At 45.0% G+C, this 21,305-nt stretch overlaps 2 protein-coding genes across 2 annotated transcripts in view; one reads left to right on the top strand and one right to left on the bottom strand.

Annotated features, from left to right (window-relative positions):
• Nucleotides 1-328: 328 nt before the first annotated feature.
• On the bottom strand, nucleotides 329-18,609 carry PIAS4 (protein inhibitor of activated STAT 4). Its single transcript, XM_009636683.2, has 10 exons — nucleotides 18,177-18,609; nucleotides 12,008-12,092; nucleotides 10,203-10,244; nucleotides 9,703-9,793; nucleotides 9,224-9,352; nucleotides 9,031-9,136; nucleotides 5,653-5,726; nucleotides 5,319-5,479; nucleotides 1,684-1,814; nucleotides 329-751 (listed from the first exon to the last, which is right to left on the bottom strand). The coding sequence occupies exons 1-10, from the start codon at nucleotides 18,607-18,609 to the stop codon at nucleotides 546-548; spliced, it is 1,458 nt and encodes a 485-aa protein (XP_009634978.1). The 3' UTR covers nucleotides 329-545.
• EEF2 (eukaryotic translation elongation factor 2) overlaps nucleotides 7,301-21,305 on the top strand; it is a 26,737-nt gene continuing 12,732 nt past the window's right edge. Inside the window, exons 1-2 of the mRNA XM_009636681.2 lie at nucleotides 7,301-7,308; nucleotides 19,142-19,147. The gene's annotated coding sequence lies outside the window, so the exon portion shown is untranslated. The remainder of the gene's footprint in view (nucleotides 7,309-19,141; nucleotides 19,148-21,305) is intronic.

Raw genomic sequence — 21,305 nt, 5'->3', positions numbered from 1 at the left:
CCCTGCTTTTCCCCCCCCCGCCCCTCCCCGCCCCGGACTCACACTTCCAGCAAAAACTTTAGATTAATTAAGGAATGGTTATTTAACAAGACAATAAAAATGCACACAGCTTTGGAGATGCACGGGAGTTAGATGTCCTGTAGATCCGCAGGCGAACTCTACCGATTCAAACCGTCCTGGCGAAGGGCAGCAGAGACCAGCGAGCTGTGGGTTCTGACTGCCTGGCTTAAGACACTTTCCTTAACTTCAGGCTCCAGTTCAGGGTCAGGCTTTGAGTGGGGTCGTTTTCCAACCAAGAAGCAGCTCAATGGTTTGTTCTTCGTTTGTGTTTTGTTGGGTTTATTTTTGTTGTTGGGTTTGTTGGGGTTGGTTTTTTTTTTTTTTCGTTTTCTCTTGTTTTAATGATTAATTTGGAATAGGAAAGTCAAAGGAGATCAGGGAGGAAGGGAGATGAGGTGGGAGAGGACGTTCTCCCCCTCCTCCAGTTTAATAAGCACCAGAGTATTCAAGTCTGTCCATTCTGAGATTCAGAGCTGCTTCCGCAGTCAGCAGGCAGAAACTAAACCTTTCTCATAAGAGCAGCGTCGTTTTGGTTGGGGTCCCTCATCATCATCATCATCTTCCTCATCTTCCTCCTCCTCTTCCTCCGATGATGAGCTGTCCAGTGTTAAATCCACAACGTCAGCAGTGGCTTTGCCGTTCTCACCGTTACCGTTAGGAGTGGGCAACAGCCCGTTCACATCTGAAGAACCTGAAAGAGGTGGGGGAAGAGAGAGGATTAATGAAGACCCTTCACGCCCCGTCGAGGGGATGCTCCGCCACCCTCGGTCCCTCGTGGCTGTGCGGCTGTTTGACTGAAGCAGTTCAGCTGGAAGGGACCTACAACGACCATTTGGTCCATCTGCCTGATCACATCGGGGCTGGCCAGAGGTTAAAGCACGTTCTTAAGGGCAATATCCAAATGCCTCAAACACGTGGGGCATTGACCACCTCTCTGGGAAGCCTGTTGCAGGGTTGGAGCACCCTCTCGGCGAAGAAATGCTTCCTCATGTCCAGTCTGAAAGGCAAAGGGGTGTACGAAACAAGCTCCACTCAAGCAGCCACCTAAAAAAAAGAGCCGATGCCACAAACCTGATGCTCTCTCTGGGGTCAGAACTTGCCACAGTGCCCAACAGCACCTGCACCACCCGCTTGGAAGGCGTCCACCCGGGAACGGGCTCAGCCAAGGCGAGAAGTTACACAGCAACACTGCCAACCCCGCCAGCCGACATTGCCGCTGCTAGAGGAGCCGGCCTCACGCAGGCTGCCCAACAGACAGCCCTTCTCCTCAAAATCCTCTTTTCCTGCAAAAGCGCAGTGCTGATCCGGGCTGGTCCTGCTGATGACATTTCAGGGGTCTTTGCAGAGGTGCCTGTACTGACAAACTTGTTCAGTGCCATACAGGCGACAACCCAGCTCTGCTGAATAACCCCGTTTGGACTGGGCCCTCCTCCGCAGGGATGAGATGCTGTTCATTTCTGGAGAGGCTGAAAACAAAGGGGCTACCCAGAGAAAGTTCTCCGAGACCCAAACTCATGTTAAGGTATCACACAGCTTTTTCCAAGCCAGTTGAGGAGCTCTGGTTCTGCAATTTGTGCACATTTCCTACAGTAATTTGAAGTCTTTAGCCCCAGAGATGCTCACCTAGAACTAAAATGGGACACTGAGGGCTGCAGCTCCGCTCCTTCTCAGCTCTGATGGGACACCAGGAGCCATCCACCAGGTACTCTATTTCATCTGCATCTTCACATTCCGTCAGGATCTTTGACAGGAGCCTGGACAGGAGAAAAGATGCCATTTATTAAGCTCGAGGCAATCAGCAGAATGTATTTAATGATGGGCCATCAACCTGGATCTTCACCTCAAAGAGCCCTAAATTTAAAAGGGATTTGGTGTTAGCAGAAGGCTGCCAGATAGCGCTTGCAGTCAAGGGCTTGTTTTACTTCCCAGAAAACAAGTACAGGTTCTGACAGTGCAAACCATCCCAGTCCTTTCCGACAACGTACCTAAAGCATGAACTAACATTTTAATTAAGTGCAATTAGAAGACAGCCTTGCCTCTTCACCCAGTTTCCCAAGTCTGTGGTACTGCTTCCAGACAGACGTCCGATGCCCCATCTAGAGCTGTGTCAGGGCTGGTGCAGGTGCATTCACACCAAGGCATTAGCAAAAGACAAAATATCCTCTGACATAAGGACATAAGCAATCCAACAAGCAGCAATTCACTTCCTTCCTATTTTTATTTCCCAAAGCCTCCACAGCAGCCACCAAAACAATATACACAGCCTCCTGCAACAGAAGGAAAAACCATGTTCGCCACTGAAAAAGACCCAGCATCGACACCTCGGTGTCAGCCATCTCGCTGCAGAGGCACCAACCAGAAGGAGGCCCTTGCTATGGCTCACTGTACCTCAGGAACTGGGTACTTGCTTTATTCTGCGATGTCCCACCATTTGCCTGGGATGTTTATTTGGACACACTGTTGGAAACCACTGTTCCGCAAGGCTTTATTCACTTCTGGACTTCAGCATTTCCCTTCAGTATAAAGGAGAGCTAATAGCAAAAATCTCACAAGCTCAGGGAAACTACTTGTGGCACACTGGTGAGAGAAAGTTGCTGTTTTCTCCCAGCTCAAGTAGGAAATGCATTTCCACAGACGGCCCTGTCATCCACCAAGGCTGCAATTCCAAAAAAGCTGACAAGGCCCAGAGGATCTTAGACTCGACCAACCACCTCTCTCCTCAGGAGCCTATGCCCCTTTTTTGACTAACAACATCCAGCTGCGACTGCCAGCTTCCCTCTAGCTTACTTTCAGGGAGGTCTGAAGACTACCTTCATCCAACACAACCGGCACCGAAACCCAATCTTGAGCACTGCAGAGCAGGAATAAAGAAATCTGCTGAGCCTTCACCAGTGACGACCTCCTCCTCCTCATCCAGGAGGGACATGTGCATTGCTGACCTGTGGAGGTTCCACAATCCAACCCCTTGTACCTTCCCCTTCAGTCTCAGAAGCCATGTTAGAGATATCAAAGGAACTGGATTTTCCTGCTGGTGTTGCCCAGAGGACAAAGCAAACAGGTTATCTATGCCTAGGCTGCTTCAGACTGCTTAAAAAGCCACAACTCCTGGATCGAGTCGGTACCTACAAACACAGCAATGCTCAGAATGTTATCAGCTTGGCCCTGGGAGTATACCACCCAGGCAGAGACTCGTCTGCTCACTTGCCTGCCTTGTGTGCCAAGGGAGCTGGGCACACCTGAACAGTTTCTCTATAAACTCTCCCTACTTTTGAGGGAATCTGCATTAGAGGCCAATTATACAAGCCAGGAGGGTGGAGATAATTTTCCAGAAGCCAAGAACCATGCATCTTGCTCCACCAGTCCTCAGGGTTGCTCTCGGCTTGGCTAGCACCACTACGGATGTCAGTGGTCCCAGCCCATAAAACAGGCTCCCTGCGTTTTGAGGCAACAAAGCTTCATCTGGGAGGTGGGTGGAGGTTACTGCTCGCATTAATTCACTCCTTGTTTCTTCCTTTACTCCTGGAAAAAAGCCAGGCAATTTATTGTGCTCTTCTCTAGAGATAGCCTCTGGAACCCATATTTCTGGAGCTGACAAGCATCATCACCAGCTTTCTGGCTTGCCTCAGGTGGCCCCTGCCGTCAGCCTAGCTCGTTCTGCAGCTTGCATATAGGACTCTGTCTGCCAGGTCTGCAACAAGCAGAGAGATATCTCCTGTTTTTTAAGAGTAATCCTCTTGGCACGCATCTGCATTTTTAAGCTTTCCAGTATCAAGCCTCACTCAAGATCTACGAGCATCACCTCCAAAGTGTTCTTGTACTGCTGAACTGTAGCACTCCAGCTCTCCTAGCTCATGGTGAGCCCTCTTCTCTTTGGTAAAAAGAGAGCAAACTCTAGTGCAGAGATATGGGAAACATCATTCCCATACGGACCGAAAACCAGATGACGAGTTGAGTGCCAAGTCTAAAGCAACCTTTCCCCAGTTCACGACCAGAGAACTCTTGGCAGGGCTCAGGGCATGCATTTCTTGCCTCACCCTTTTCCAAATGCTGTTTGGAATTTACTTTGCTTTAATCTCCTTCTGTCCTTTTACAGCAACTACTCCAACTATGCCACAAAATGAGAGAGTAGAAAGAACATCCCTCATGCAGAAGAGACAGGGGCTGCCTCGCTGGGAGCACTGAGAACGGGGATGCTGGTGTGGTTCTGTCCTTCTGGCGCACCTTGAGGCAGGCAGCAGCCCCAGGATGGCAGCCAGACCCAAATGCATGGCTGGGGCAAAACTTCATGATCTGCCCTTCACCAACTTACTCTAAAAGCTGTAGCAAAAGCCGGTTCCCTCCCAGCATACCCATTAGCCCGACAAGTGATCTGGTGTCCCCTCCCAACACCAAGGGGGCTGGTGACCCGCAGCAGGGAGCCCCTGGGGCCCAGTGAGCACCCCAAGGTCCTGCTGCACAGGCTCAGCCTGCTGGCAGGGACCAACCACCACCGGGTGTCCCCAGGGGAACCAGTGTGGGAGGCCCAGGGGGCTTGGGTAGACCCACAAAACCTCCAGCCTGGACAATATATCCAAAGCATTTTAATTCTATCCCTCCAGTGGATTTGAACCTCCTGCTTTTTTTCCCCCTATAGGTAAGCAAAGCACAGAAATAGTCCTTTCTGAGGCATCCTTCCCATCCCTGACACCAAGATATTCACAATGGCCACAGAGATTGTGCTGGAACAGTCACACAGACTCTACAAAAATCTTTCCAAATACTGCATTTGTACCTCTATCTCAGGGGCTATATGTTGCACAACCTGCGGTTTAATAGCTGGCAGAGAAGATCCCCCAACCAGTGTGCCAAGAATCACTTGTGAGCCGATGAGCACCTCACACTGACAAGAAAACAGGAAGATGTTTCCTATCAAAAATCACCTTATCGGGTGCTTATGAACTGGTTTATTCCATGCAGGATGGTATCGGTCAGCCAAGGTGGCTTAGTTGTGCAGGTTCATAAGCCTGACAAAAAGAGTGAGGCGGTAAATGCTTGATTCTCAAAATGCTTTAGTGTAATCCAAAAATTCAGAACGGCAGACAGTCAAGCCTTGCTCTAACACACCAAGACAGTTAAATCAGAATATTACGCACCAGCAGAATAAGCTTCCAACTTTGTCTTCAAGGTGAACTTCAATCACATGCACAGACCAAAAGATGAGATGCTGCACTCAGCAGAGAAAAGAAAGGGGTTGAGGACAGAGAAGGGTATGTACTCACCCATCAATTATTAGCTGGTCGTAGGGAGCTGGTTTGTCACACACAGGGCACATCCATGTGGGCTTTTTCTCATTCATCTGTAGGTAGAAGACTGCATCAAAGCACTGCAGATGTGCACAGGTCTCCGCCCGGCACGGGACAGACAGCCGCATCTTCACTAGCTGTTGAACCAAAGAGCAGATGATCAGCAATAAAACCCACCCAAGTTATCACCAGACAGTTCTCCTCCTAAGCAAAAAGGTCCATTAGCTTACAAAGCTGGTCTGGCAGTAGAAAAGGATTTCTTGACAAAAAAAAAAAAAAAAACAGACTAAAATACATTGCAGAGACTTACCGGACAGATAAGAGAGACACGAACACCTGTAGTGGCAATTTCACTGTCTGGATCCAAGCGTAGCTTCTCTTTTACTGCAGTAAGAGTAGAGATCACAAAATTTAACATATGTAAACTTAAACCCTGGAAACCACGTGTAGCACAGGTCAAGCAGCTCACTGACAGCCCTTGGCTGCATACCAGTCATTTTGCCCACAGATGACAACCTCTGCCAGTCAGGGACAGAGGACACTGAGGCAGAAAGCTGTTGTGTTGGACCAGGCTTGCGCAACCTGCAGAGCTCAGTAGAGACGCTGCCTGGCTAGCCAAAACCCTTGTGCACGATGAGGCAGTTCATGGTCTACAGGCCAGCTGGAGTGTTTATTGGATGAGGAAGCTCACATTTTCTTACAGATCTCCCTTCCCAGCGACCCAGGTCTCCCAGCCAAAGAGCACATGCTGCCTCTCATCCAGGCAGAGCTGGGATCGACTTAGCCATGTTGGGGTGAGGGCAACCAGCTGCATACTAATGGCTAGCTACGCTGTTAATGCTCTCTTAGCAACCCTTCCACCTCTTATTTACAAACTAAAGGCTGGGCGGCTGGGGTACACAGAGGAAATCACACTGCTGAGCAGCTTTTTCATGTTAATATTCTACCAAGGCAGCCAACTGGGAATTAACTTTGTTCCCCTTCAGAGGGAACTAAGACACCCACATTAGAGCTTTAGCACATGGCAAGACTTCTGGAACGAAGTCAGTTTAGGCTTATCTGGTCATGAGCATAAGCAGGATGGATTTTATTCCCTTCCGAGACCAGTGGCAATAGGACAGGGTTAACTGCCTCCCCCTGCCCCTTGAAATTCAGAGAAAGTCTCCCCAGAAGTGAGCAAACACAGGATACAGTCAAATTGATAGAAAACCACATCCCATCATTTCCCTATCAAATAAACAAGAGGCCTCTCAGCACTACTGGGCTGTAACTCTTCAGCTTACATACTGGCCAGCTCATTTATTCCAGCAGACTGTTTCAGAGGAACTGCAAACAGACCCAGAGGTACCGGGGCAGCCATGCAAAAACAGTCACAAGCCGCGCTCCAACATATATTTGGAAAGAATCAGATGTTAGGAAAGGAGGTAGAGAATCCTGCCCCCACTGCTGCATCTTGAAAGGAAAACCCAGAGGAGCTGCAGGCAAATCAAAAAGAGCAGCAGACGTGCAGGTCCCACACGTGCAGCTCTTGCATCAAGGTGCAGAACTGACATAAAAAATTAGCTTTAAACTACTACACAACTCTGAAGGAGTAGCTGCTGCTAACACTGCTGTCTGAAAAGGCCTTTGACACTTCCATCACCATTTTTCTTTGGAGCAAGTCAACCATTTATTTTGACCTTTTCAGATCATAACAAGACGTCTCCAGACAATGAGGCTAAATGCCGTTTTGCAACACACAGCTTTAATTAGAGAGTGACTTCTCAGATGTGAAATTCCCACAAGATTACAAGATTTGGTGTTGCTTTCTGCACGTTAGGAGACTTTTCATCCAAGCTTAATTTTTTCGTTAAGTTCTTTGTAAGAGCATTCTCTGTGCATCAATTACTATGATTCATGGGATGGAGAAATGGGCATTTACTAGGACCTCCTGATTAGAATCAAGCTGTTTTGGATCCACAGCCATGTATGTAAGCATCTCTGTTATTCAGCCAGTGTTCCTATACTAAAGTCAACAGAAGCATATTCAAAGGAAGATGAGTCAGCCCCAAGACGCAACCGAAGTCAAAGGGTAGCTTTAGTGAGTACTGGGGGATATTGCAATGAATGTGAAAGGGAATCATCTGCAGAACAGACCAGAGCTATAAAAGCAAAGTTTACAAGCTACTTGTGCTTGCCAGTTTCAGATGTCCAAACAGATTCCAAGCAGTAACAGGCCAAAGGAACTGAAACAAGACAACGTTCCGATTTGGTTAGATTTAAGGTGGCCAAAAGCAAGTCATCTCTGCCCCGAAGCCCAGCCAAAGCTGTTAGTTACCCAATGCAGTAGAACTGGAGGCACGCACTTGTTACCAAGTGGAAAAGGCAAGCAAGCTGCTTTCAGAGCCTCTCCCTGCCACTTGAGGCCATCCTGCAAGTGTCGCTTTAAAGGCAACAGCACATACTGCTGAGCCTGGTTTCAAGAAGCGCCAAGAGAAGAATGAGAAGATCCTCTGCAGTTTAGGACAACTCAAAAGCCAGCCTCTGCCCAATTCATTTCAGATTCTGGTGAACAGCAAAAAAGGGAGCGCAGCCAGTGCCTCGCGCTTCTGAGAATGGTGGATATTTAACAAATGGAAAATTTTCATTTATGTCAATAGATAAGTGCTGGCTAATAGGATCAAGACTGCCATGGACACTATTTGGTGTGGCACACGGGCACAGAAGTGTTCAACATCCACCGCAGAAATGCCGCACTTAACATGAAGATCAAAATTTTGGCTGAAGCAGCAGTGTGTCCCACAACATGCATTAGGCACCTGAAGACCGGACATGCTCAAAATCATTTGTCTCCCTTATGAACTACAACCTCTCTTCACAATTATGTTTCTTACACACGGTAAGAGTTGTCCATGACCTGAATAGTACGTTTTAAAGACCATCGCGATCCATGGTGTTAGTTCTCCCATGCAGAACTAAATAATGAGAACGCTCTCTCCAGTAACATTAAATAACTGGAAATCCTCCAGACTCTCATGAGCTGCAAGTCAGACTCTGACTTGAAAAGGTAACGTCCCCTCATTTGCAATAATGTTTTGCATTTGTCTCATACCACGATGATTTACCTGAGTGGTCTAGGATAAGCATCTCTCGGGATCATCTCTTCTCTGAAGCTCTCAACGCATATGAAAGTGCTGGTGGTGAAATCCCACTGCCAGCCCCTAGGATTCACAGGGGGTTGGGGCAGCAGGACATTTTCACCAGGATCCCTTGCTCCAGAACTCTCCTTTGGAAATAGTGCGGGTCAAGGCCGAGGTGCTGTGGTAATGTTCGTCAGCTCATAATTACTCAGGTGAAGGCATGAAGCCATTCGCGTCAGAACGACACTGGCCCTCAGCGGCACTCACCACGATACGACCTGGGGACAAATTCTAAATCCAACTAAAGTGATTCAGAGCTGCTGCAGAGCCACGAGAAACACGCGCTGCAGAAGTGCTGCACTTGCACACAGGTTTGGGGCAATTTCACACGACTGACATACAGCTTAGCAAGTCTGTTCAAACAAGAAGTGTTTTTATACAACTGGAGGAAAGAAATTGTGTAAAACTTGGCAGCTGTTCCCAAGCACATTTCTAGCTGTTAGGAATGCTGCAGTCTGACAGGCATACAGCGGACCTCCCCAAGCCACCTCAGAAGCAGACATACTCACCAAGTGCTTTGCACAGTTCTGGATGTTTGATCCCAATGGTTTTCAACCTCTGCAGCAGCTCTGCTGAGGTCATCTGCCGCACTAAGTACAGCCCCACAGAATAGCTCTAATGAGAAAAGGAAGGGAAAGAATGAGCAAGGCTGCTCTTCCGCACTCGTTCGTGCAGTCCTGCGCCATTTCCTTTGGTACGTACCTTCCCGTAGTTCCCCCAGGTAATGGTGATGCGATTGGTCGCTGCAGACAAGTACATGAGATGGGTGAGGTTGATGGGACGACAGGGCCTTTTAGGTTCCACTCCAGGTTTGTTTGATGGATAGTAGCCCTAAGGCAGAAAGATTAAATATATACATATATTTTATTTTTTTTTTTACTCAAGATGCTTCTATGTGGGTGTATCTGTATCTATTCATCCGCTTCACCCACAGTTTTCAAGGAGTGGGGTAGAAGGGAGCTGAACAGTCAGACCAAATGCAAAGTAAAAAGGATCGAGTCTTTTTGAAAGAACAGTTTATTAACAACGCGGGTAATCCATTAGAAAATTAGCTTTAAACTAAGCTGTGCACTTTTATATTCTGGCTTCTTGTCTGCATTCATCAGGAAACCAATTTGCTTCTAAATTACACACGTCCTTCCAAAGTTGCAATGTCACACCTCCTGGCTGAGCTGACTTACCGGCACTGAGCAGTAACTATGATTCACTTTCACTGCAATGTTCGGAGGGTACTGATCCTCCTGAGGAGAACTAGTGTCTGTGTAACAGATTCTGTAAAGAAACGACACGTCTCTCAATATCCTCATGCTGTTTGCATGTTCAAAGCTCTCTGCACATCAACAGCAACCAACCATCACCACACCAACCCATGCTCCCTCATCTGGCCAAAGCAAAGCCAATTCTACTCGGCTCTCCCAGATCAGATGCAGGCTCGATGCCTGGGCAGCAGAGTCTGACAGACTGCTGTTTTCTACCGCAGCGCTAACTCAAGCAGTACGTGTAGGACAAGGTTAGAAAGTAGAGTTTAAGATGCTTGCGTTAGGCACGTGAACAAGCAATTTACTGTAAGTTATCTTTGTAGCTATGAAAACCACACTGAAAAGTGAATGTATTTTGGTAGTGCATTCCCTCCTCCCCTGTTCTGCACCTGATGTTAAATGAACCCCATGCTCAGACATACCTTAGCACAACCTGAACGGATTTCACACCGGGTTGCAAGTCCCTAGTAAACAAAAGAAGAAACAGAAACGTCAGATTAATTATGTAAAAAACAAACCAAAGAAGAACAAACCAAAAAACAACAAAAAAACCACACTCCCCCCCCCCCAACAAAACCCACCAAAATCAGCTGTCACTTTTACCATTCTCAAGAGTTTTAGGTTGGGTTTTTTTTTTAATAGACCTTTAAAAGAATTACTTTACAGAATTTTATTTAAATTGTACAATTCCCTCTGCAAATACCTGTGGTCCTGTATTTTTTTTTTCCTAATGCACCATCCTACAGCCGTTCTCTGGGTTCTCAAAACTGTAAAAGCGTTGGGTGAAAGATACCAATTTGCCTGGAATCCTTCTGCTGATTTGTAACCACTTAAAAAAACTAGGTTTTAAGGTCAGGTCTACCTGACGGTGTTCTTTGAAGACTCTCTTTGTTCAATTATTCAGCAAAAGCTGTTCATGCAAAGCAAGGAACCAAGTATTACAGCAGCAGAACAACCGTTAATATTGCTAACTTTAGCAGTACTATCATAGGAGGATTTCAACTGGTATCAGGAAAGCAACATATCCCAGAACAGGGGTATTTTATTAGGAGTCTTTATACACAGGTGCAAAACATACTTTGATTAGATAAGATCCCAAAATTAGTCTTGATTTGCTGCCATAAGAGTTTCACATTCCAGTTCAGTGTTTTAGTACAAATGTTTCGATTTTGGGGGTGGAAGGGATGGAACCTCAGTTCAGCTGACCAACAGGAGCTGATGTGGCAGTTCTGGATCTGGGGGAAACACATCTGGTAACCCCCACAAGCAGCAGCAGATGATGGACCTGCACTGAGGGATCATTCTAGACTCTCGCTCAAACCCCTGCTATAAAATCTTTAACTTGTGTTATTGACAGTGAAGGTTTTCTCACAAATCTGAATATATGGAGAAAAGAGCGTCAAGAATCAGCTACAACACGTGTGTGCAGTCTTTTATCACCCTTAAAGACTCCTGTGGTGTATCATTTCCTGTCTGTTAAGTCTTCAGACAGCTTCCCCTGCACTGCTTCTGTCGACCTACTGGGATCACAACAGTAATCAAGCACTGGATATTAAAGAAAAGTCATCATTCTCCAACTCTAGGATAACAGTATGATTTTACCGTAAAGAGAAACATGTAAAGGTTTTACGCTTAGTTTTGGAGGACCTCTTCTGCATCATTGTCCTTTCACAGCAGCAAGGACCAAGGCAGCAGGTCAGCTGAAGAGGAAGCCTCGCTGCCTGCACTGACATCTCTGGGCCGTTTCATTGTTTGAGTCAAAAGTTGCATCACGACAGAGGTCAGGGTAAACCCTAATCGGTGCAAGATGTTTTCTTATGCAGTTACTATAGTATCCTTTGCAACGAGGAAGCTTTCTTTCAAATGCAAACAGCATTACACGTATAGCTTTTGAACTTCAGATGCAAAGAAAAGTCTGCAAGTATTCACAACACAAGCTCAACAGAGAATTTAGGTCATCAACAGTTTTATACTGCTTTTCCTGCCCAAATGTACTATTCAAAAGCAAGATTAGAGGAGCAGAACTGAAACTTAGGGACTTAGATGGGTAAAATTGTACCTCCCACCTCCCCCAAAGCTATTTGCTTTACACGAGAAGTAGCCTGTCTGCCGATGTCCTCAAACAAACTGTGTTTCCTTGCAGAGAACAAAAGCTTCCACAGAGAGGGAATGCAGAGGAATTATGCAGCTACATTTTCTTGAACTTTTAATACCCAATGAGAAGTACCTGGAATTCCTGATCAACTCCACTTGTCTCGGTGTTAATGCAAAAATGCACGGACTTTCCTGAAGCTTCTCATTATTCTGTGGAACTGAAGAGGAAAAAACAAAACAAAACTGTACATCAAACTGATAAAATCTAGCTCTTCTTACATTGCTAAACACAGGGCGATTTTTATGTTCTAAACAGCTTTTATGTTTACCTCTAAGTCTGGTTTTCTCCCGTACAGCCGCACAAGAACTCCAATCATCACGCACTTTGGTAAATCTACTGTTGGTTATTACAGCTTTGCTCATTTATTGGGTGCCTGTTTTGCTAGTTAGCACACTAACAGTACACACTGGGTTTGGACCTGCTTTTTTATTTCTTTTTCCTCGCTTCAATTAATCAATGAGCCAACAATCATGTTCTCATAAGAACAAACCGTAAGTGGCGGCACACTGCGGAGACTAAAACTCAAAGAAGGATAAGAGACCTATGTATTACATGAAGCATGAAACCACCAGACTGATCAGACTGATTCTGGAAAAGGAAACAACAACAACGATCAGCTTAGATAATAAAAAGAGCATCACAAAAACCAGCTGTAAGAGACAAAACATAACTTACAAACACATGACCTTGAGGGTGCATTTACAGGTAGGGTGGTAGAGCAGTCCACTTTCAGGAACACTTAACTGAGAGTCCAGCATAAATTGCAGCCTTTTACCCATTGACAATTTTAAGATCAAATGCATTTAACATCATTAAAATGAAGCTTGAGATGTGGAAAACTTACGTAACGACTTCCGCTTAGTACCTTTTATTAAATTCAAACACATTAAGTTTTATTGTCAGCACACATTTCCAACCGAAGTCAAGGCCCTGGGCTGGTGAAAGTCACAGGATAAACACAAGGAACAGGAAGTGGTAAAACAGCTTTTATTTTTTCCTTGTAGCAAGAACTGGATGTTTTTTCTTTGCATCGCTTCAATTGCTAGTTTATTCAAAGCCAATATACCGGAATTTGAGAAGTAGAAAAGTATGCTTTACTGTCTATGATTAAGAAGAGATGAAGGAAAGATAAAACCTCAGCAGCCCTAAGATCTTGGAAGACACGGTGACAATCTGATTCACTGACTACAGATACTTCCCTTTGGTAATTCAGCTTTCAAAATGCGAAACGGCTTTCAGAAATAAATAAATAAATAAATCCCATTAAGGTATCTTTAAGGACTGTTAATTTAATTCCAGTTTCCATCCAAATGTCTCTTGACCAAAACAACCATCGAGAAGTAAAGCATTTCATAAGGACTGTTATTTTTAGAAAGCGATGAATGATAAGAACGATGACAAAAAGTCATTTTAATAATATTGCTTAAATAACTGTCTATAGACACACTGTCCTCCTGATTGTTGACCTACATGAAGACAAAGCAAACCTGATTAGGAAAACTGAGAAGTTGTTCATGTTTTATTTTGCATTTATATCAGCTCACCCTTCTTTTACACAAAAAAGCGTCTGGCTGCTGAAAGCAGGCTGCCCGCAGCACGGACTGGCACCGCTCAGGGAGCCATCAGCGATGGAAGTCAAACCCTGTGAACTATCCAACAAATTCACTATCAGCTCTCCAGCGAAATATTCTAGCATTAAACCCAGCACGCTATTGAATTTCAAAACAGGTGATTTGCTCCTTTCTGTGACACACCACATAGTTGCTGACAACACCAGGAGTGACTACCGCTCCGGGGCTGAGGCTGAAAGCCCATCGCAAGCTAGCACGTACGGGGTACGACGGCGAGTCTGCACAGCAGTCCTGGCCGCAAAGCACCAGCTATCGATGGGCCACACAGTTTGACTGTGCAACCACCATTACAGGAAACCAAAAAATAGTCAGGTGCCTACATTTCTCTACAGCTACTCAGGTGCCTGCGTTTCTCTACAGCTCCTCAGTTAACAACTCTCCTCTTTCCGTGTGAAGAAAGAAAATGAGCAGCAGCAGCACGTGCTCCCCGTTTCCCATTTTCTTTATTTCTCACTGTGAAAGACCTTTCTCCAGGCAAAAATTGAGGGGTACTTCTCAACTACGCTCACAGAAAGCTGCTGAAGAGTCACACAAAGCACTCCAATGTTACCTGGACAAAAAAAAAAAAGAAGATAGCAGACGGCCAAAGAGACTCAGGATGTGTCCCACATACCTTGCTGCCAACAGCAATCAGAACTGGACGCTCTGGAGAGAAGCGCAAGAGAACTTTCCCCAAAAGACTGGAAGAAAAAAAATGGTCTGAGACAGACCTGTGTAAAGACCCAAATCTTAATGATGAAAAATAAGGCCAAACTCCAGGAGGCACACTTTCAGGGTACCTAATCAGCTATTTGTTTCTTTGCTGAGCAGCCAGAAAAAAAAAAAGTTACAGTTTTTTAAAGCTAAGTATTTAAGATAACTTGAGTTTCATCCTTTCTCCAACATAGATGCCTCAGCACACAACTCAGCTCCTTGACTTGTAAAACGGCTGCTGGGATCAATTTATTTTAACAGCTGACAATAGGAGGAAATCAATTTTTAAGACTGAGCTTGATCAGCGATCCTCAGAATGAGTCAAGACATAAAACTTCCAAAACCCAAAAGGACTTGGCAAACCGTATTCAAGCTTTAGCCCAACTTAATTGCAATGAATTCCCATTCTGAGAAGCCAACCTCATCTGCAACTCTCGATCTGGCAGGCTAGACCATGCCATGCAAAATAAGGACTACATTGATTTCAGGGTTTTAGGGTTTCCCTGCACCATGGGGATTTTTGTTTTGTTTCAGGTTTGTTTTTTTTTTTTAAAGGTAACATTCCTCACTTATAGGTTGACTGCGCTAAAGGCTTATATACCCCCAGGAAAGAGAGATTATATCACCATCACCGCGGCTGGAGATCCCAAAGGTAGATCAGCCAGAGATGAGCTGCTGGCAGGAGGCTTCTGTAGGGCCGAGGAGCTTGTGGCAAGTCCTCGTTCTCATCCCTACACCTCCAAACCAGCTCACCTCAGGGCACAATACAATATATTGGTGGTTTTTTTTTTTTTTCCTCCTTGGCCATTGGAACTACTCTTGACTAGACTGAAGGTCATTTGTATTGATGCAGGGGCCTGGGGAGACAGGGCAAGTTGACTGCATGACAACTTTTATTTCCGTAAGGGGTGGAAGCATTCACTTTAATGCCTACCAGTTTGTTTAGGTGGATATAGCAACCGCTTGAGCACATGCTTTTGCTGGGATTTCTTGGAGATCGCCCAACGCAGCGGCGTTTGCTCTGCAGTCAGGGGAAGGCAGTTGCCTTTGCCGCAAAACCGGTGGCCCTGTCTACAACAACTGAAGTCTGGCTTCAAGAGGAGGGGGCTGGAGCCACGGTTTTACTACTTCCACACTATAGAAGAGCAACGTCACCGCTGCAAGGCAGGTATTATCAGAAGGGCAAAACCAAACAAATCCTGTTTACATTGACAATGGCAGGACCTCCCAGCCTAGATGGCCTTCTGCTCCCACAGCTGCAATGCAAGATCTCCTTTGGCATGACTCCAGGAGAAGACCAGAAGCCTCGGTATCTGCAGCAAGTACAGGCTGTCACAGCTAACATTCGGAACAAAAATATCATTCAGAATTCCTTACAGCACACTATTACTGTCAAAAACTATATTCACACTGCTTTACCCAAAAAGGTGCCAGAGGATAAGTAAGCTTATCAGCGAGGTGCTCAGATACCACAGAGCTCATGGAAATACTCTGCTTGTTAGCTACTTAAAATACAATGCAGGAAAGATATTAGTATTCATTCCCTCTAAAAAGGTATCTGATCAATCTTAATTTTAAGCCTTATCTACCCGAGAGAATTGCAGTGATTTCAGTAAATTAGAAGAATTCTTTCATGTTGACATCCTTAGACCAAACCAGAAAGCTGCGGCAGAAGCTGTTTTCGTGTAGATAACTCAGACACTAAACTCAATACTTAAATTGACTGAAATTGTGTGTGCAGTTACCAAATATGAGATATTAGCTGGTTCACAATGGACCTAATCTATCTGCTTTTAGCTGAAGCCACCTTTGTCTACAAGTCTAATAGTAATTTGATAGTTCTTCAGGGAATCTGCTTGCCTACAGACCAAATTAGGCATCGCCCACCTCATCTTTGATCTCAAGGCAATCATCTCAAAGAGGCAAGAGAGCCTTTTCATTAATAAAGATGCTTCCAATTGAAGTCTGGAACACATAAATTAAGCTTCCCCTACTCCCACCCTGGCTATACATTTAAAATACCTTTTTTGTAGCCTCAGGAAGTGGGGTACTACAATGGCAGCTGGATGTTTCTAAATGGATCCACAATCTTAAGTCTCTTTCAGGTACTTCCACGTTACAAGTTTCTGAGGTTGACAAGGAACTTATGCTTGGTCAAAACACAGAATGGAAAATCTGGGCAACAAAGCATGAACTGGTGCAGCTTTCATATGAAAAAAACACTCCATTTTCTTCAGAACGCTTTGTTTCATCATCCTTCCACACTAAGCAGGGCCCCGTACAAGTGTAACTTCTAATGTCAAAGTTATTCCAGCACCCGGCTGTTCCAGGTAGCAATGGTGAGCAGCTGATATCTACGCAGTGTTGAAATAACCCCAGCTTTACAAAGAAACAAATGCTTCTTTATTCACATCGGCATAGGCAGAAGGAATTATAGTTGCAGGTCACCAGGTTGGGAAAATTAAACAAGTGTCTAGAAGATGTCTTTAGGTTCTGAACAGCTGACTGGGACAATGAAGCCTGAACATCTGTTCATACCCAGCTACTCATCGCCAATCCCCCACCATTAGGCAGAAAACACTCTCAGTTAAGGGGAAAATTAGTCAAATACGCTTTAGGGAACAAGCTGACCCGAGGGAGGTGTCAGCTAACAGAGGTGAGATACTAAATTTAATGAGACCTCAGCTCTGGTCTGACACAGAAGATTTAATGTCAACTTTTAACAAAATCTGTTAATCACAGTAAGTACATCCAGGCTCTTCTGCTCTCTCTGGATGTTTCCACCTTTTGAAAATTCATTTTCCTTCAAAAGCCTACATTTACATTCCTGACTAACAAATGCCACCCCACATTTAAGACTGAACTAACCTATTGCCCAAACAGCATGTAAAATATTTTAGCCTTACACTGGCGGTCACCCCCGAACCATTTAAATGGTCACAGCACGAACATATTTAATGCCTCCAAATGAAGATGAAAATGACAAAGTCTGATGAATTAGTCCTTTTTTTGGTTTTGTACCTGCACAGTCATATCTTCATATATCTTTTTTTTTTCCTCCAATCCACATGCACATCAAACATTTTTCTTTAGCAAAGATCAGCTCCCCAAGTTCAGGGTTCATTTAGTAGTGAAGCCTGATATTACTACAATGACTTTTTGAGATGCTGTGGCTCAGCAGACTACAATGGTACTTCTCCTCTGTATACACTGCCTTTGCTACAAGAACACTGTATTTAACATCAGTGACAATACCCTTTGTTTCTCAGAATTAAAACAATGAAAACTCAGTCTCCTATAGCCACAAGGTGGGAAAAAGCCCTTCTTCCACTTTTCCTAGTTGCCCCTCAGAATACACAGCATCACACACAAATAACTATGACAAGCACAAAAAAGGGAGTCAGAAATACTGTTTGATGTGTGTACCACCCTCTTTCATCCATAGGAGGCTTTAGGTCAGGTATTTTAAGCACTGAAAAATAGCATTAGTGCCAGCAGACTTGCTTAGCACAGGTGCGACACCAACACAGAAAGATTTTCATCAAAATATCACCAGGTTACGGAGATGGAAGACAGATTAAGATTCACAGCACAAGACTGCAACGTGCCACACAGCAGCATTTCCAATGAAGGATATGAAAGCTACAGCGAAACAAGACAGGCTTTCAAATTACATCTCAAAGTGACCACGTTCCTGTTCTAAGGCAAGGGAAAAAAAAAAAATCTAAATATTCTTCTCTGAACTCTAAATATGAGGGGAGAGAGAAAGGTATCCACCACCACATTAATCAGTCTCTCATCTGTCACACGACTTGACAGATCCTTCAAAACAGTCATCTTTTTGACACTTAAACCTGTTTCGCTTTTCTCTCTCAGACCGAGTCCATCATACACGCACCAGCATATTGAAAACTCACCTAATTCTGTTGGCTTCAACAGTTCATCCAGGGTCGTGTAGAAGGGAAGTTTCACCAGCCGAACTTCAGGCTTCGCAACCTTGGGCGGCAACCTTCCCAGTCCGTTAAGGTATTTCCCATAGAGCGCGGGATAGTCAATATTAGTAGTGGAGATAGAAGTCCGAGCAACGGTGCTCCCGCGGTCATACGATGAATGTATGGAGAGTGCCTCAGGAGACCGGTGCTGCTGCGGCTGAGGCTGCGCCACTTCAGAGCTCTTCTTGGCATAGCGAGTCTCATAGAGCTCCTTAATTTTCTTGAACACTTCAGGGCTGCAGTCAAATTGGACCAATTGCAATGCTCTGGTGACTAGTTCATGTTTAAGTCCGCTTTTACTCCTGCCAACAAAACCCAGCAACATCTGAAGATCTGAGACTCGGAAACTCATCACCATGTTCTAGGGGATAAAAAATTAAAAACGTTCTTACAGTTATAAAAATGCAAAGTGTCAGTTCTCACTATACTCTATAACTGGAATCCAAAATACTAAAATCCCTTACAAGACAGACACCAAACCTTCTGTTCAAACCAGCTGTTATTCACCTGATTAGCATCCCATTTCTTAGGTATTTGTTTGAGCAAGCAAATACAGAGGAGACCATCAATTGAAATATCACCAAAAACAGAGAAACAACACGACAGTCACCGAATCACTCAAAAATAATTTGTGATAAACGCTAAGCATCCTCAAGACAGTTCAACTGGAAGCAAGAGTGACCACAAATAAAAACATCTCGAACAGCAGCCCCCCGCCACAAAAGAGCGCATGAACTCCTCTACCACAGGGGCTCAACACATCCAAACTTCCCAGTCACCTTTGGGTTAGAGAACTACATTAAAAACTTCATCTAAAATGGTATTAGCGGAAGGGAAAGGAAGAAAATGAATGTGAACGGGAAGGCAGATGCCATTTAAGTGAACTGGAGCCGCCAATCCTTTCGTACTGTATTTCAGTGCACCTGTATATTATCTGTATGGGCAAAAAAAATCCCTCCAGAGTCCTTCCTACATATAAAGTATCTCTTAAAAAAATGTGTATTTTAGACTATGGAAAGACACGAAAAGACTATTAAAGAGAACAATATGTTCCCATGAGAACAATGCCTCCAAACTCTGTTTGGGTGCTCTGCCACACCCTCCTCCACGACCACAGCCTTTGCTATCAATTTCAGTATTTTGATAAACAGTAAAAAAAAAAATAAATAAATCTCAATCTTCAAAAGTTTACTCTCTTGCTGATGTGGAAACTCAGAAGGTCTGTGACTGTCAACAGATTCAGAAACCATGCACCAGACTAAGAACTAGAAATTATTTCTGTTAAAACTACCGCTAGGGTCTGGTGAGATTGATGTTTCTTAGGACAAAGCAGCCTTAGGAACGCACAAGACAAGCTTATCACATCTATGTTTCTCAAAATTCAAGCTGCTCTGAAAATATACTTGAAAGGTACCCACACATATTTACTCAATATCCTTCCTGGTTTGTGGAAAACAGGAATTCAAGAAGAAACTCCAGTTGTGCCACAGTAAAAAAAAAAAACAGAAGCAGAGACCCTGCAGCCCTCTCTTCCCCAACCTATACTCCACTCCTGTTTGTGGATTAATTTAAAAAAAAAACAAAAAAAAAGCACATAAAAGACAGATTTCTGTGGAAGTTAATAGAAGTCTTGTAATTTTCTGGAATAAAACAGATCGGATTTTTTTTTTTTAATTAAGCAAGCTACCACTGACTTCAGAAACATTTAACAACTGCTTTTGCATGTGTGGGAATTAGACTACAGAGAAAATGTCATTTTATTTTCTCCTTTTTTCATTAAATCTGTCATTTAATCTGGAAGCCCAAAAGATGTTATGCAAACGTCACTGGTTGCAGTTAAAATTTTTGGCTGTCGTGATGTGTCCCAAAATACCTTTGATGAGAGGGAAAAAAGGCAGATAACTTTAAAGAGGAGAGAAAGGAGATTTAAATGCCAGAAAGTCGGGATTCAAGGGATCTGGATTTGTATCACTGCTTCACTAGATACCACCTGGGCAATCTTTGAGAAATCCAGTTTCTGTGTCTCAGTTTTCTCCAAAATGGAGAGCATGTTGCCCTCTCTGAGGTATTTTGAGGCATATTTCCAAAGATAAATACGTCAAGGCAGTGTGGTACCAGGGAAGTCAAAGGAGCACTGCAGACAGGTTTCCTGCACCACCAGCCACTTGGGACTGTTGGGGTGTAAAGTGGAGTTTAAGTCTTCTGCAGTTTACATTTAGAAGGATTTAAGATACAGAAGGATGACTAGATTTGAGCAGTAACAGAAGAAGCAGCTTCAGACAAAGAAAACCTATCACTGAGGCTTGGACCTGCATGAGAGTATGAGCAGCAGAGAGATCACATTAACTACTGAGATCATTAACGCTAAAGTCTGTTCTTCTCCCTGAGGAAGCCTCGCATACGAGTGGCACAGAGCCCATCAAACACCCGCTGTGGGGGCAACCACGATGCCCTGGAAGCGCATCTTCCCCTCCATAGTCCTGGGCTCAGCCCGCAGAACTGAGAGGAGCCCAACAGCAGGGAGAGGGCAGTGCATCCTAAACTGAGACTCTTCCAAATCTTATTTTTGCAACCATCTAGCCACATCCTCACTAATGAGCTGATCCTGCAGGTGCTAAACACTTTCCATCCGTTGGCGTTGCTCAGTAAGCGCCCTCAGCCCCAGCTTCCCCATGATGCTGTCAGATAGAGCCCGGCTCAAGCACTGCCAGCCCATCCTCTGTGCTGCCACACACCAGCAACGGGATGTGGAGAAGTCCCAGCTCCCAGAGGTGCTGGTGAACAGGGAGGGAGAGGGAAAAGGAGAAACCTCCAGCAGAGTGGGGTCCCTTTCCTCCAGAAGGCCCGATGGGGTGCACAAGCCACCTTGGAAGCACAATGCGACTTCAGGGATGTTCACTGTGAAGATGCTTCCCCTCGCCCCACCGTGGAAGAGCCTCAGGGGCTGCCCCAAGCCTCCCCACCACAGAGAGCCGGGGGCTCTGCCGCAGCGCCAGGTGCTGCCCGTCCCACCACCACCCTCCCCGGCCACGGTGAGACGGGCAAGCCGGGCCG

Source organism: Egretta garzetta, unplaced genomic scaffold, assembly GCF_000687185.1.
Source record: "Egretta garzetta isolate BGI_Z169 unplaced genomic scaffold, ASM68718v1 scaffold4, whole genome shotgun sequence".
Taxonomy (NCBI): domain Eukaryota; kingdom Metazoa; phylum Chordata; class Aves; order Pelecaniformes; family Ardeidae; genus Egretta; species Egretta garzetta.
Note: the sequence above shows the minus strand (reverse complement) of the source record. Positions and strands in the feature narration are given on the sequence as shown.

Bases quoted from the DNA above. Each gene is read 5' to 3' on its own strand.
- PIAS4 (XM_009636683.2), bottom strand. From the start codon at position 18,609: ATGGTGATGAGTTTCCGAGTCTCAGATCTTCAGATGTTGCTGGGTTTT. The intron at 10,245-12,007 runs GTACTTCTCATT...TTTGTTTACTAG, and splicing joins GAGTTGATCAGGAATTCCAG to GGACTTGCAACCCGGTGTGA. The intron at 9,137-9,223 runs GTACGTACCAAA...TTTTCTCATTAG, and splicing joins CCTGGGGGAACTACGGGAAG to AGCTATTCTGTGGGGCTGTA.